At 33.2% G+C, this 16,696-nt stretch overlaps 1 protein-coding gene across 1 annotated transcript; it reads left to right on the top strand.

Annotated features, from left to right (window-relative positions):
* Positions 1 to 1,904: 1,904 nt before the first annotated feature.
* Positions 1,905 to 15,856, top strand: LOC108724146 (gustatory receptor for sugar taste 43a-like). Its single transcript, XM_018450340.1, has 7 exons — positions 1,905 to 1,989; positions 2,407 to 2,602; positions 7,228 to 7,444; positions 8,270 to 8,603; positions 10,639 to 10,913; positions 13,863 to 14,021; positions 15,605 to 15,856. The coding sequence occupies exons 1-7, from the start codon at positions 1,905 to 1,907 to the stop codon at positions 15,752 to 15,754; spliced, it is 1,416 nt and encodes a 471-aa protein (XP_018305842.1). The 3' UTR covers positions 15,755 to 15,856.
* Positions 15,857 to 16,696: the final 840 nt, after the last annotated feature.

Here is a 16,696-nt window from a genome sequence, read left to right as displayed (position 1 = left end):
AAATATTATAATAACATTATTTTAATTTTTTTAATAATATTCATGTAACATTCTAGGAACATTTTGCGCTTATAGGGTACTGTATTTCTTCTTAAATATGTTTTTAATGCTTCAAATATGCTAAACAGTACTATAAAAAAAACATATTTAAAACATATTGAAAACATCAATTTAGCATGTTTTAAACTGTTTAAAACACGTTTAAAACATGTTTTTTTTACCAACCCTGCTTTATAAGAATCATTGTTGACTAAGTTATTGAAATTTATCGGATTTACTAGCGTATTCATCAATTTCTCATTTTACATCAAAGTACGAATAGCAGAATAGAATGCAACAGACTGCAAAACAAATGCGTTGTAACAGCAGCACGTTGTCTTTCCCCTCGCTACTCATCGGCAGTTATTACTAGACGTAGACTACACCATCATTATAAATATAAATAAAATGTTTCTAAAGAATACTTAATTTATTTCGTTTTAGAGAAAATTTTCGTTTGAAAAAATGAGCTTATTTTTAATATAAATTTCAAAAAACATTTTAAAGAATTTACTAGGAACTTTTTATTCTGAATCCTAAGCGAACTTTTCCTAAATGAGGGTGCCATCTGGGTAAAAAAAATTTTTAAACGAGTAGGTGCATCCAAATAAACTTTTGCAGGAACATTTATTATTGCTTTATTAGTTTTACGTATAAAATTTACGTATACAATTTGATTCAATTTACTACTTTCTTATCAAATTTGCAAATAAGTATTGTAAAACTATTTAAAGCTATTTTACTGGATAAAGAATCCAGATAAACAAAAAGTTAAATATTTTTTAAGCAGATAAGAGAATTATGCTCAAATTTTACATAGATATTCAGATGTAATAATGGATCAATCTGCACAAATTTTGTTAAATTCTTAATATTTTGAAAATAGGTACCAAACATCCTCAGAAAAGAAAGAGCTCTGACAATAAAAGAGAGGAAGAAAAATAATATTTGTTTTATATATTTAAACGTACCATGCACTGTTTGTCCACGTTTAACTGATAATAATGATGCCGCTTTCGTTTATTATTCTCTGACACCTGTCTGATAACACATTGCAGGTAGGAAAAACATAGTTGTCCTAGAATCACATTATTCTATCGATTAGATCGTACTTGTGTGAAAAACAGATTTGATTTGTCTTGTCTTAAAGAATCTTTCTTGTTACCAACGAGAGTCTTACAGAAATACTAGCAATTTACCTAATTGTAAGATCAGAGTTCGTTTCGTAGATTCCTGTTAAGAATGCGCATGTAAACGTGTATATTTCCGGATTTCGTGGCAACGTTGAGTGCGTGCTAGAAAGAGATAAGAGAGTAGTTTTTTTAAGGATAAGCATCAATTGCAGTCTATCGTTAACAACAATTACCTGTCGACAATTTGACACGTATGAATGGATAGGTGCGAATGTATAAAAACGCAACACGCATTTGTTTTCTAGTCTATTGCATTCTGTTTTGCTATTCGTGCTTTGAAGTAAACTGAAAAATTGATGAATACGCTGGTAAATCCGATAAATTTCAATAATGCGGTCAACAACGATTCTTATAAAGTCAATTTCGAGTGAAAGAATCAACTTCCTTACGAAGAATTTTCTCGTGACTTTACCTAATTCTTGCTGAGTATGAAAAGGTGATATTTATATCACCAATAATTTATTCTATCATATGTCATATATATATATATATGTATGTATATATGTATGTATATATATATATATATGTATGTATACGCTACATTCTGTGCTTTAAAATTTTGTTTTAAATATTACGATTACTTGAAGAGTTTTGAATTTAGTTATTTTATGTGATCGTAGGAATTCATCAAACTCGTGAATCATTTTGAGAACACTTACATTTACAAATATTATGAAGGATATTAGCCTTGTGTCTAGAAAAACGCACATTCAATGGAATAATTCCGATAAGCAACAAATGACGAATAGGATGAATAGTAAGATAACATATTTTGTTATTTTTTGATAATCTCAAGTTTTAAATGTGCAAATATTTATATTTTATTTCCTTTATAGCATTAACTATTTTAAAACACAATACTTTTTTTGATACACGAAAAGTATAATAAACAAAAATATTAATACGTCAAACTTTTTCTTTGGATTATTAGTTAATTAACGTTTATAAAAGATAAAGTAATTATTGTGAAAAGATTAATAAATGCTACGCAATATTAATACTACGTTAATTTATACAAATTAAAATTTATCATTATGATTCGCAGAATTTTAACGATTGTGTATAAAGAAAATTAATGCATTGAATTTAATATATAACATAAATATGTTCCACTTGGGGTTATTAATTTGAATCGATAACCCAGAATAATACAGTTCACTTTAAATATGTATAGACAAATCTATAGAAATGGACAAATACGACATGAATTCCAATGGAGCGAATAACAAGTCTGTAAATAGCGATCTATACCAAGCAGTGTTCCCAATTTATTACTTGAGCAAACTATCCGGTGTATTTCCAACGAGATTCGTCGCACAAGTATCTGGTAGATATCAAGGCCGATTGAGTGTCACTGATAGCATTTACAGGTAACAATAAATGATATACTTAAATTTCTTATTCACGAAAATATATAGGGGAGAGTTACCGAATGCGTACCACTTAACCGATCTCGAGACGATCTCTTGCATAAATGAAATAATATATAATGAAATTATAAGTCTCATTTCTATGATATATTTTATATTTTATTTAAGAATTTCTGAAATGGTACAATCGGCTTCAGCTTGAACAAAATAGACGTATTCGTAGCAGAGTTGGATGTAATCTACAACTTTTGATAACCAATTACTTAAACAATTCCTGTAATCTTAATTACAGAGTAATCAATTACTTTGGTAATCATGATTACTTGTAATCATACTGTATAATTACTGAGTATTTAAACTACTTAGTAATTAGAAAGTAAGATTATCACTAATCATGAATACTAAAGTAATCAATTACTCTGTAATTAAAATTATAGGAATTGCTTATGACTATGTAAATGATTATCAAAAATAATTGATTATGTCCAACTCTGCTGCCAATACGTATACATTTTCTAACGCGAAACAAAATCCACTCCACCTTCTCTCTGCCAAGGGGCGCACGATTTTTTACGCGAAACGAGGTCCATCCCGCCTTCCCTCTCTGCCTAGGAGCATACGATTTGTCATGCATTCATAATATACCTTCTATTCCAATGTCGTTCCCTACATGTTATATGAAACTTTAATTTATTATTTTGCGTTGTAAAGTATACGTAAAGCAAGAACTATCCAATACTAAAATATGGATTGGGTTAGATTATATTTTTGGAGGCAATGCCGCTCCTCGCAGGGGGGGGGGTAGCACGTACCGCCTCCACACATAGACTTTATAACGCGAAACGAAGACTACCATTTATTCTCATCATTAACAAGATTTAGAAATTCGTACAGTCGCATATTGAAAGCTGTTAACGAATTGCGAGAACTATGTTGATTATTGACAAAATATGTGATTTTCTGTGATTTTCTGACTTTGTTTACATTCTTCAAGAGATTAGTACGGGATATACAAACTTCACTATTCATAATATACCTCTTACTAATACTAATGTTATCCTGTATATATTATGGAATTATATCTCCTAAATCAATGCAGTCCCCCACTTTTTTGGGAAATCACTCAGGACATTCTCCTTTACAACATATCTTAAGGACACTCAAATCGATAAGACGTAACCTAAAGTATACATTTATCCAATTATTTAGTATCTAAAAATTTTGAAGGTACTAGTACAAACAGGAACGGCGCTAGGATATTTGGCGCCCCCCGCAAATTTTAAATTAGCGCCCTACATGTAGAGTTTCTAATTAGTTCAAATCTAATTTCAAACCTACAACTTACAGCCCAAAACTAACATTCTGAGAACTTTTTTTTTAACACGACGGTATTTGGGGAAAACAATGTACTCGTAACTAAGGCGTGTCTTCTTTCGTTCAAATGTTCAGAACTTTTAAAGCGCGTCAGACTACGAGCGCGATTCGCTTTTCAAAAATGGTTGTGCAAGATTTACACTGCTTCGAACATTCGACATAATTATCCAATATCTAATAGAAGAATTTATTCTCCTAGAAACAGAAATGTCACTAAACATTGCATATGTCTTTACACAGTAATTACTACTTGTGTAAAATATTTGTTAAATATTTTTCAAAAAATTAAATTAAATTTTTCAATTTGAAAAATTAAACAGAAAAAATATGAAAGTTACATTCGACTATTCACCGGCGCGTATCTCTACCCGAATCTCGTCGAACAATCATTTTAAAAAAATGAGAGATATTATATAAAGGAAGAAAAAAAGAAGAGTGTTGAGAAAAAAAGATTGCGAAAATCGAAAGATATATATCGATATACACTTGATATTACTAAAATTGAGATTTTTTTTAGGAATTTCGGAATGCATAAAAGGATCACGAATCATAATTATTTGCTTTATAATGCTGCATAGTTCAATAATTTACGACTTTTATGTATTTCGCAATTTATTGAAGAAATGTATTTCAATCTCATTCAGTACAATATAGGTACGCGTTAGGCGCCCCTAAAACATGGCGCCCCCCGCAATGCCGAACTCGTTTACCGCGTTCCGCCGACCCTGAGTACAAAAGTGCGCGCTAACATGAGAAACAATTAGATTATCGGAATTGGCGCTCGCACCGTGCACTAAGTTCCCTTAATCGTTGTTTCTTGTAACATATATACTATCGAAATATATCGGTTTGACTGACAAGAGATCAGTTTGATTCTGGGTGGCGTCGCCAAGGTCAAGTCAGTCATGATGATTTTTTTAAATGAAATGCCCTATTTTTTATTCCAGAATGTAATAGCCGGTATCTGGTATAAAAAATAGGGCGTTTCATTTAAAAAAATCATCATGACTGACTTGACCTTGGCGACGCCACCCAGAATCAAACTGATCTCTTGTCGGTCAAACCGATATATTTCGATGTATATATGTTACAAGAAACATTTTGGTACCAAAAACGAGCAACAAGTTCTTTAAACAACGATTAAGGGAACTTAGTGCACGGTGCGAGCGCCAATCCCGATAATCTAATTGTTTTTCATGTTACAGTTAACAACAAAATCGGAAATGGGTATATTTCGATAATATATGTTACAAGGAACATTTTGGTACCAAAGTCATGCGAGCAACAAATTTTATACATGTAACTTTTAGTTATGAAGCTGGGACGCGTAACGGTGCAGTTTTGATTATTTATGGATATTTATTTAACAATGTAATTTTTGCGATGTTTTTGCGCTATCTTGGAGCAAAAAAAAGCAACAAAATCTGGTACTTATTTTTTTAATATCGCAGCTCTGTATATATAATTTTCAATGTGGGAGACAATTCCAGCTTGCCATTAACTTGGATCCCTTATTTTCTTTTTTTGCTGCTAAACGGTTGGTGCAACAAAATTCGCTCTAGAGCAACAAATTAGCAATAAAATATCACTAAATTTTTTACCTTGTCCCAACTCGATTTGCGCCGGTGGGGGTCCAGATTAGGTAAATATATTAAATTTAATGTAATGTCGTGAAATTAAGTTGAAATTGTGTAAATTAAAAGTATACGCTTCGCGTGGAAAGTCGTGCACTCCTTGGCAGAAGGCCCCCTGCTTGGGAGCGCGCGACTCTCACCTTCGACTCTCACCTCCCTTCTCTCTGCAAAGGGGCGCATGACTTTCACCCCCGACTCTCATCCCCCTCCCCCTCTGCAAAGGGGCGCGCGACTCTTATCTTCGACTCGTACCCCTTCCTCCCCTGAAATATAATATTTTTAAAGTGAAATATAGGCAAAATGTTATTTATGTGTTGAATAAATATTATGTGAAACGAGAATGATCTCATATGTATTTTGTGTTCCAAAATTCTGTGTATACAAATTGTTTCGTTGATAACTTTTTAACGAATAGCGAGCGACGGAAAAGGTCAGTGAGGGTCTTGAGGGTCAAGGTCAAGGTCACTCGGAAGTCATTTTGGGCTGACTGTAAAGATGAACATTTACCGTTTCTTCTTTTCAGCTTTCTTTCTTTCCCTTACCTTTTCCTTTTTCTTTTCAATTCTTTCCATTCTAGGAACCCTTTCCTTTTCATGAAAACTACTAATAATTAAAAATATTGTATACGACACAAAACTATTAATACGAACACATATTTTGCTGCATATACTGTTATGTTTCTTTTCATACATTCTTTCCTTCTTTTATTTATATTTTCTTTTTTCCTTTCTTTCTTTTCGTTTCCTTTTCCTTTCTTTTAAGTCTTTTAATAATAAAAAAGATAAAATCGAGAGATACTAATATGAATACTAATATTTTCTTTCTCGTAACATGCTTCCTTTCATCTTTTTTCTTTCCTTTTTTTTTTCCTTTTCCTTTTCGTGAAAATCACTAATAATGAAAATGGAATATAACTCCAAGATACTAACATAAATATCTCCTTTCCTACATTTTTTTCTTTCTTTCTTGCTTATTCTTTCTTTTTCTTCTTCTTCATTTCTTTTTGTTTCCTTTCTTTTTGTTTTCGGGATGAATCCGAATATTAGTTAATTGGTTTAAAGAAAACACAATTGTTTAAAAATATGTAGGTATATATACAGGGTGTTAGTTAAGTATGTTGCCATACTCAACAGAGCGATTCTTTGGTTTATTTCAAGTAAAAAAATCCATATAAACATGTGTCCTAAACAGCTTAGTTTCCGAAATACAGGTGAATGTTCGCAAACGTTTGACGAAACGGTAAATTGCGTTGGAGATATCTTCCTGCATAAATGTGCCTTGCTTCACGTGAGGTACTATTCGTACAACCGTAAACAAAGTGACAAAGTCAAAGTCAAAGTCACAAAATCAAAAATAGACTTCAGTTCTGATGTTGCTGCGGATCAGTTAGCTTGTACATACGTTTTCTTTTGTTGCACGGAAAAATACAATAGTATAGTATTTTATTGTTCTACCAATCCCATTAGCTAATCTTCCCATCACGCAAGATCTCAATCGAGATCGATACAGTGATTCTTCAGCATTTAAATTTATTTTTCTAAAGTTATTTTATGTGTTTTCGAATTATTTTGGTTAATTCATGTAAATAAGTAAAATAATTAGAATAATGCGTTGCAGTGTGTGCCTATTGGTGTGTCTAATCAGTGCCGAGATTTGGGGTTTCTGGCGTGATTTAAGAGATGGATGGGAGCATAGCACTCGACTCAAGTCACAGAATGCGGTAATTGTTACTACCAGCGATGTAATGGGTGTAATGAGTCTCACAGCCTGTTCCATCGTCGGTTCAATTCTATGCTGGAAACACGTGCAAACTATTATCGATATACTAGTTGATGTAAGTCTTTTTTAATTAATTCACTGGTGAAAAAATTTCTCTGAATTTCTTCGAAAATTTCTCTAAGGGTCTGAAAATTTTCTTAAAAGTGTCCATATTTTCGGACATGTGGTAAAGCTTTTCAAAGAATTTTTCAATAAAATTTCAAAGATTTGTCAAAATATTTCAGTGATTATTAAAAATTTTCATAAAATTTTTTACAGTATAATCAAAGTAAAATTTCAGAATTTATCAGATTTTCAGAGATTTTCGAGAATGCGATACTAAAAGAAATATTTATATTTTAAGATTTATAAATTTTATTTCTTTTTTAACAGAATTTGTTTCATACAAGATATATGTAATGATTCTACCTGAAATTATTACGAAAAACACACTTACCTAATAGGATTCGAACCTGGGATCTCTCGATTATGAGTTTCCTGCTTTACGTGCTATCACTTTTTGATAAGTGTGTTATTTATTGTCTATTTAAGTTTCAGAGACATCACTGAATTCCCGCGAAATTCGGGGACTTTCAGACTCTTGAAAATGATTTTCAAAGAAATCGCTGAAAATCTCTGAAAAGTGAAAAATTGTGAAAATTCTATCTTCAGAGACCACTGAATTTCCGAATTTCAGCAAAATTTAAGTACTCTTTCAGATATTTAGAAATGATTTTCAGAGAATTCGCTGATAGTCCCTAAATTTCCTTGAGAAAGTCTTTGAGTATTATTGAAAATCCCTGAAAAATACTTTCAGGCATTTACAGCAAAATTTTCAGACATTTTTTCACCAGGATTGTTATTGCAATTGATGTTCATATTCAATTCATCTGCGATAAAGTGCGACGAGAAGCTAGGAATTGTTTCGCCGAAAAAGATCCGACGATACACAATCCTCTTGACACTCTGGAGTCTTCTCTATTCCATCATCATCTCATCTCTCGATATCTACACATGGAACTATAAGACGAAACTGAACAAGAAACTGAACGACAAAGGTCCAATCAATTACGTTCCCCTGTACTTCATGTATATAGTCATCATCATGATGGAAGTTCAATACGCCGTTGTTGTCTACAATGTGAGCCAGAGATTCTGCAGACTTAATAAAAACCTTGAGAACATCTTTAACAGTGGCAGAATCACAGATCAATTTAAGAAGGAGCTTGGATTGGGTGCGCATTATTCATTATTATAATATTACCTATTCAAAATTATTTTTCAAAACAAATAAGAAAAAAGCTCAACAGATGCGACAATTGAACACAAAACAAATTATGTGTCATCCAAAACAATTTTTTAATATGTCAGAGTTTGAGAATAATACAGTCAGAAACACTTGTAATTTAGAAATGTTTGCTGAGTTTAACTTTTAGAGGGCCACAGTAGTGGTCAGAGATAGATAACTATTTAATGTGTATAATAGGTGTATATACATATATATTAATGTATCTGTGCTTGAGAAGCATATATTTATATACAAGGTGTCCCATTTTAAATAATGTATTAAGATTTCTCGAAAACTATGGTAGATACGGAAAAATATTTCAAACAAAAGTTGTATGGTTCGGAGGGGGACATAAGTAGGTACTATTGATTTGATCTTGGGTGGCGTCGCCAAAGCCAGATCAAGGTCACGTTGATATTAAAAAATGAAACCTCCTATTTTTCATTACATTTTCTTGTAGCTTACCTCGAGAGCTTTTCGAAACACTATAATAAAATATTTTTTCATTAAATATTTTTCGAGTTATAAGACTCGAAAATTACAGTACAGTCGGCATTAGCATTAAGAAAGTCAAGATCATTGATCTTTTCCATTGCTCATTATTCATTAAAAAGTTATGAGCAAAACAATTTTTATGAATGGTACACAACTTTTAAACATAAGGTACATCAAGCTATGTTCAAAAAAAGATCTTCAAAAATTTAAACCTTTAAAAATTTAAATGATTATCTAATAATACAATACATTACCATGAAAGGTAAATGGTATATTATTAAAGGTGCCAGTTTAAAGTGAACATACATAAAGTATATTATCTAAATTTAATAATATATTAGCATAAAAAGTAACTCATATATTATTCAAGGTGCAAGTTCGAAATGAACATACATACATACAAGTAAAACAGATTACAATTTGATTCTAGAAAATAAGTGCGATATGTTATTCTTAGTGCACAAAATATAAGTCGTTTATTGAGATTTGATTTGATATTGACAGAAGCCTCAAAAAATAAAATTTCAAACAGTATTATAGAAACTGCCATATCATCTACGAGGGGCACTATTTATATTTTGAGCCTAATAATAAAAAAACAGTAATTTGTCATTGAAAATGACTATTGTTTGTCAAAATATTCTCCTTTATGATCTATACACTTTTGCATGCGTTCGAACCACTTGTTTGCACCAATCGACACGAGCATCTTTTTGAGATTTTGTCAGATTATATGTGGGATCCAACGAGAACAAACCTTTTTCACGGCTAAATGATCATGCAATATTTTATATATGCTGGTGGAACTAATGCCTAAGGTTGTCTCAATCTCAAGTATGTCACATGACGATCTTGCATTATTAGTTTTTGCACAGCATCAATATTTTCTGACACAACAACTGATTTTGGACGACCTTCACGACTTTCGTCGGTGAGCGAACGGCGACCACGATTAAATTCGTTATACCAGCGTTTCACAGTGGCAAAGGATGGGGCTTTATCGCCAAAAGTGGAAGTAAGTTGATCGATGCATTCCTGTCTTGATAATCCACGTCGAAAGTCGTAATAAATCATTGCACGAAAATTTTCACGAGTTAATTCCATTTTTTCGCTGAGACAATTTTCAAGTGACTGTAAACAATACAAATCGCGTTCAAATAACAAAACGTTTTGAAGAAGGTTATGGTCAAAAATGTCAAACTTTCTAGTGGAAACGCCAGATGGCACTCAGTGTTGCCAAGGCTCAAAATATAAGTAGTGTCCCTCGTAATAGAAGACACTTTCTAGTTTATATTTGTGTTCCCAAAGCTTTATTTTTAAATTACCATTTTAGACATGGTCTTAAACGAAGTCGTTTAATGGTTTCGATGACATTCGCCTCTACTGAAACATTGATAATTTTTTTATTTTGATTCCCAAAAGTAATCTCAAAAATGAGGCCTCTAAACTAGAATACTCTCTTCTTTAAAGTAAATCTTTTTTTCTAGATGGCAAAAATTTCACGGATAGCATCTCCCAATTGATGACAGTCCATGCATCATTAAGTGACACCGTGATGCTTATAAATACTGCTTATGGTGTTGTTGCGCTTATGATTACAATCACCTGCCTAATACATTTAATCATTACACCGTATTTTTTAATAATGGAAGCTGATGGAAGACGTGAACCACTGTTCCTTGCGGTACAAGGATTATGGTGCATCTTTCATATCTGGAGATTATTCATGATCGTACAGCCTACGTACGCTGTTACAACACAGGTCGGTCCATAATTTAAATAAATAAATAAATCGATTAAATTTACAACTTAGCACAGTTAAAAGTAATTAATAATACTACAGTTAAAAACAAAATTTTTGAGTTCAAAAGTCGACAGATGTTTTTTATTTTCTGAAAGGGAAATAATTTAAATATTTTATAAATAAGATTAATAACGGACTACCGACAAAATAAATATTTTTTAAATAAATTTTTTAATTAAATAAATTTTAAATAAATTTTTTAATTAAATTTTTAAATAAATAGAAGATAAAAACGGACACATAATAAGGAGATATAGGAGTAGAGTGGATAGGCCGATTCTAATTCGGGAGCTCCAAGGGGAGCTTTTCGCAGAACTTTTCCTCCAACCCAATAGGTTTGGAAAAGGTTTGCTACAAAGTCATTTTTTTTTTTCAAAAGCACACATACAAACACGCATACACTTGGCGCCTTTTTTTACCTTTAAAAAGGGTAATTTCGTCGTGATAGAGCGTTAAATGGCATGGTACCGAACGAGTATTGCAAATGTTTGTGAAATTTGTATTAATTTACTGCGGTATTCTTAAATTAATTACGATTTCAGTATCAACGCCGACTTTAGTCGGCATCCACATAACAAGCGGTGGATACCAGCGTTGACTATAGTCAGCATCTACATAACAAACAATACCAGCGCCGACTATAGATAGTGTTCGGTACTGTACACTAATTTCGCGGCGATGCTCTATCTTTAAATGCTGTGTTTCGTTATTCACTGCAAGTACTGAAAATCTATATTGCACGTTATGTATACTGTAGATTTTCAGTACTAACAATGTATATCGGAACATGGCCAAAGTGGGCACTTGTGGCGGAGTCCTCGGTACAGAGAAAGCTTACTTGCGGACACATACCCGGTAAAGAAAGAGTTAATTGTTGAGAAGTAATGTCAATTGCAAATTCGGTGCAACATCATTTATATCAGTAAGAAGGATATTTTAAATAAACATAAAATAATAATAAGGACTACGAGTCAAAATGATATATTTGAATATTGAACAAACGTTTCGACCTTTTTATCAGGCCATCCTCAGTGTTTACAATATTTAAAGTGGAAAGCAAAAATTAATTTTCAGTAAGTTACAATTTTAAATTCATAGTTACGCTGATATAAATTTGTAGTTCGGAGATAGTCGTGATTCTTCATGTATTGCCGCAAGGATATTTTAAATATGTTATAAGTAATAAAGAAATAAATTAAAAATGAAATTAATATTAATTACATTATCCAAACAAATATCCAAACTATTTCAAAAAGTTCTTTTACTGATATAAATTATGTTGTATCGAATTTGCAATTGACATCACTTCTCATCGATTGATGTTAATAGAGATTTTACGAACCTTTACAATACTCGTTCGATATCGTACCGTTTAGCTGTATCCGTCAAAGCGTTTCGTGCGGCCGATTCCATAGGTGTTTTAACATATAGGATAACTCCGACAAATACGCCGCGTTGGGATTTACGCCGCAGAAGAAAAAATAGGAGTGGAGATAATTTTCCCGCAACTACTCTGTTACATGCCTTTGTTATATTGATATTGTGTTATGATTTCAGCTTCTTACTGTTAATATTAATAAAATTATTGTGAGTTGAATCGATTTGTCACTGTAATAAGTAGCGCCATCATAAGTTATAATCTATATAAAATGATTATTGTAGGGCATGTAAAAGACTTAGTGGTTATTTCGTGATACATACATGTAGAGGAATAGTAAAGCATGTTTTATAACAAAATACAAGTGCCTTGCTTTCGTATTCTTTGTTTAGTTTGTTGTCTTGTATATCCCACCTGTTTAGGATATATGGCATTTTTAGCGGGCGGGATTTATGCCCAAAGCATACAAAGCGCGCAGATTGAATTCAGTGCACTAAATGCAATAAATATATTACATGAAATATGTATGTACCTCATGTCATAACACTTGTAATATATGTATGTAGGAAGATTGTAATTATTACTTCATATACATATTTATCATTCTTATTCCTTAATAAAACTTTATAAACGCATTTTATAAGTTATTATGTCATTTTATGTCTTATTTATAAGCATTATTTGAAAATTTTTCATGAGCCGTACATACCCCCCTCTCCCCTTATGAGTAGCTATATATTCCTATGGGATATACGGCAAACATGCAAGGATTTCAAAAAGTTTATTTCTTAATAGGAAAAATAAATATATATTTCGATTTCTAATATTTTTTTCATAGTAGTAGATAGTACAAAGTTTTTACTGATATAGTTCGTTTACTTTAAACAGTAAATAATACTTAATAAATTAAGTTTTTGATAGGTGCGGCGTATATACCGGAGTTATCCTATACGTTTAATTTTGTGATGTCTCAGTATATATCTTAATGGTGTCTCTATTGTCAATAAGACATCACAAAAACACCATTTAATGGCACCTTGCTATTTAAAACGTTATATTGCAATGATGTATTGCAACAATATTATTGTAATATTTCAATGTTATTTATCAACGTGTAATATTAAATATTTCGCTGTAATAAGTAATATTTCTGATATATTGTATTACTGCAGTATTATTGTAATATTACGTGCTACGTGGGATGTTACACCGTTTTAATACATACTTTCTGTTTAGCAATCATTTCAGCTAACACTTATACACATAGTAGTGTTCCCTGTCGTAAAAAATACATACATTGATGTACATTGATGTATCTGTATTGACCATACTGTAACAATAACTGACTTTTAAGCGACTTTTGAGCCTTTTGTTTCTCGATTTTTGATATTTAAAACAGTTTAAATTCCGATACACATTCAAAATTATTCAACAATAATAAGTTAAAATGATGCGCCTTGAGCACATACCATTTGCTTTTATAATTACAATTCTATAAGTTTATGTATGGTTTATACAATTATCTTCAGGGAAAAAAAACAGCCGTTTTGATCAGCCAGCTACTGTCAGTGAGTCTTGACAAAGAAAGCAAGAAGCAATTAGAGATATTTTCACTTCAACTCCTACATCGTCCGTTAGAATTCTCAGCGTGTGGACTTTTCACTCTAGATCGAACTCTTGTAACATCAGTAAGAAATAATTTATCATTCCTCTGCATACTCCCGGGTGGAAATGTGTCTGGGCGATACAAATTTCTATATTGAGTCCCGTGGGAAATATCGTGGCATGCCAGTATCGGAAGATTTCCGATACTGGCATGGACACTATCTAGAATTTCATCTAGGCACTAGGCAGAAATGTGCGGGGATGCCAAGATGGGAAAATTAGCCCGAAGCTAGCTAGCGGCGGCCAATGAGGCAGGATTATAATAGCCATATTTTAATGTAATTAATATTATTAAACAATAAGAAATATAAGTAATGGCCGTAAAGGTCAAAGCTAGACCATTAATACTTGAATAATTCAATCTGAATTACTATATGTACTGTACAGGATGTCTGGAATCTAAATGCCAAAATTAGGGGATCGATAACCTAAGAAAAAAAGTCGTGTAGAGATGCTCGTTTTGAAGAAAATCGCAAAAAAGACAAAATGTAGTTTTCATTTTTGTACATTCTCATTACTTATTCACGTTGTATTTATTCACTTGTTTAATGTAGACATTGTTCAAAATGTTAGCCTCTTGCAGCAATGCAAGCATTGCATTCAGTACGGACAGTTCGTGTTGCAGCTAAACACTGATCTGGCGGTATTTGGTGCATAGCAGCCTCGATTCGATTCCTTAACTGTTCTCTTGAGTTTATTGACGACGAATAAACTTCCTTCAGGACACCCCACACAAAGTCCAGTGGTGTCAGATCAGATGATGGGGGTGGCCAAGGTACTACTCCTCCACGTCCAATCAATCGTGGAAAATGTCTGTCTAGCCCAGCTCGAGTAGGTTTGCGATAATGAGCTAGACACCCATTGAGTTGGAATCACATTTCATTCGTTGCTGCAGATGGATGTCTTCTAAATAATCAAAGAAGACAGTCTCCAAAAAATCCGTAATCTGGCTGCATTTATTAATTTGTTGGTTAAAAAAATGATCCCACTAGACAAAACAAACAAAAACAGAACTATTCATAAATGGAACAGTTTAACGGTGGCGTGGAGGTATTGCTGTGCACCGCTCGACATAATCAACTGTATCTTCGTTAATATTGGGAATTTCACTTTCGAATAACAATTTTTTTTATATTCTTAAAATCCTAAACTATCGATTTAAACAAAAAAATTTTCGATTATTTGAAAGTTTCAGGGTGGAATAACCCCTCAAATTGGTATTTATTTTATTAATTTTACATCTAATTAAGTTACCCTGTCTCTTCCTAAATAGAGGCAAGACAGATTTAATATCTTGGGGCAACACTGCCTCGCGAGCCAAGGCCTAGACAGTTTTCCAAAATTTCAACAGCACCACCTCGCGAGCCAGGACCTAGACAATTTCTCAATATTGAGACTATACTGCATCGCGAATGAGGTTCTAGATAATTTTCCAATATTTGGATTGGCTAATATTATTATTACCGCTCAGTATAGCCCAGGTTAGCCTTCCAACAGCGTCTACATCAACTCATGGAAAACCAGATGAGGCCAATACAGCACCAAGTCGAAATTTCCACCCGGGCTAATTTTGAGATATAAATGAATAATAATATGATTATTTTAGATCGCTGGTGCCGTCACAACGTATCTTGTAATACTTATACAGTTCCAAAAAGAGGACGATACGAAAGATGATTTCGACAATATCTTAAAGAACGCCACGCAGATGCTAAAGAATGCTTCGACGCTTCATAACTTCTCGGCAGGAAGATAGGATGAAATATTTTCTAAATTAGGACAAACAGCTTCTTTTCTATTTTTGTTTCATTATGTTCTTGATACTATAATAAAGCTTCCTAAAAGTTAGTATATATGTCGCTCATTTATTTGAAAAATATTCATGATTGAAAAAATTATGTTAATTAAGAGATAAATGTCTAACGCTGTACTGTAAAAAAAGGCAGATTCCATGATGTCAGGAGATCAAAGCAATAAAATAAAGGATGTAAAGATATATTGTCACTTTTCCCGGCTTCGTTGGAATGCACGCGGGAGCGTACTCGGGAAACAGCGGATCAATCGGAGCGGAAGGAGGGCGGAGGCCCTCGCATGGAAAAGTGCGCCAGTAGTATGTGGGCAGCCATGGAGAGTCATAACAAACCCCCTCTACTCTACCCTGGCGTCAAAACAAGCCCCCTCTTCCCACCGCCGAGCTGACAAAACGAACCCCCTCCACGCCTCCCCAGATATCATGGGCGTGGCCTAGACGGGTCCGTCTGGAACAATGGGGACTCTGATTGGTTGGAGACGAAAAAAGGGGATAATGAAGTAATTAAATAGAGCATTTTGATTGGTTCTCTCCATGGCTGCCCACGCACCGATTGGTTCGCTCCATGGCTGCCCACGCTACGATTGGTGAGGGAGAGGTCACGTTGAGAAAGAGAGTGAGAGTGAAAATGGAGAATGGGAAAATAAGTCCTGAGACATTTTTTGTCAGGGGAGAGGGGGAAAGGTAGGGACATGAATAGCATGGAGTTCTTTACTATGTAGGTCATTTTTTTGCTGGCATAGGGTGATATTACATGAGTGCTACTCTACGGAAATACGGAAACGCGCAACCAATCAGTAATCGGTGAAACGCGAAACCATAACAGCGGATTGCTTCTAATTGGTTACGCGTTTGTGCGTTGAGATTGAATAGCAGTTTCAAGAATGT

The sequence above is a fragment of the Mycetomoellerius zeteki genome, unplaced genomic scaffold, assembly GCF_001594055.1.
Source record: "Mycetomoellerius zeteki isolate Tzet28-1 unplaced genomic scaffold, Tzet1.0 scaffold28, whole genome shotgun sequence".
Classification (NCBI taxonomy): domain Eukaryota; kingdom Metazoa; phylum Arthropoda; class Insecta; order Hymenoptera; family Formicidae; genus Mycetomoellerius; species Mycetomoellerius zeteki.
The sequence above is the reverse complement of the archived record's forward strand: the minus strand, read 5'-3'. Positions and strand labels throughout refer to the sequence as shown.

Coding starts and splice junctions, on each gene's coding strand:
- LOC108724146 (XM_018450340.1), top strand. CDS start 1,905: ATGAAGGATATTAGCCTTGTGTCTAGAAAAACGCACATTCAATGGAAT. Junction 10,914..13,862: donor CGTACGCTGTTACAACACAG/GTCGGTCCATAA, acceptor AATTATCTTCAG/GGAAAAAAAACAGCCGTTTT. Junction 14,022..15,604: donor ATCGAACTCTTGTAACATCA/GTAAGAAATAAT, acceptor TGATTATTTTAG/ATCGCTGGTGCCGTCACAAC.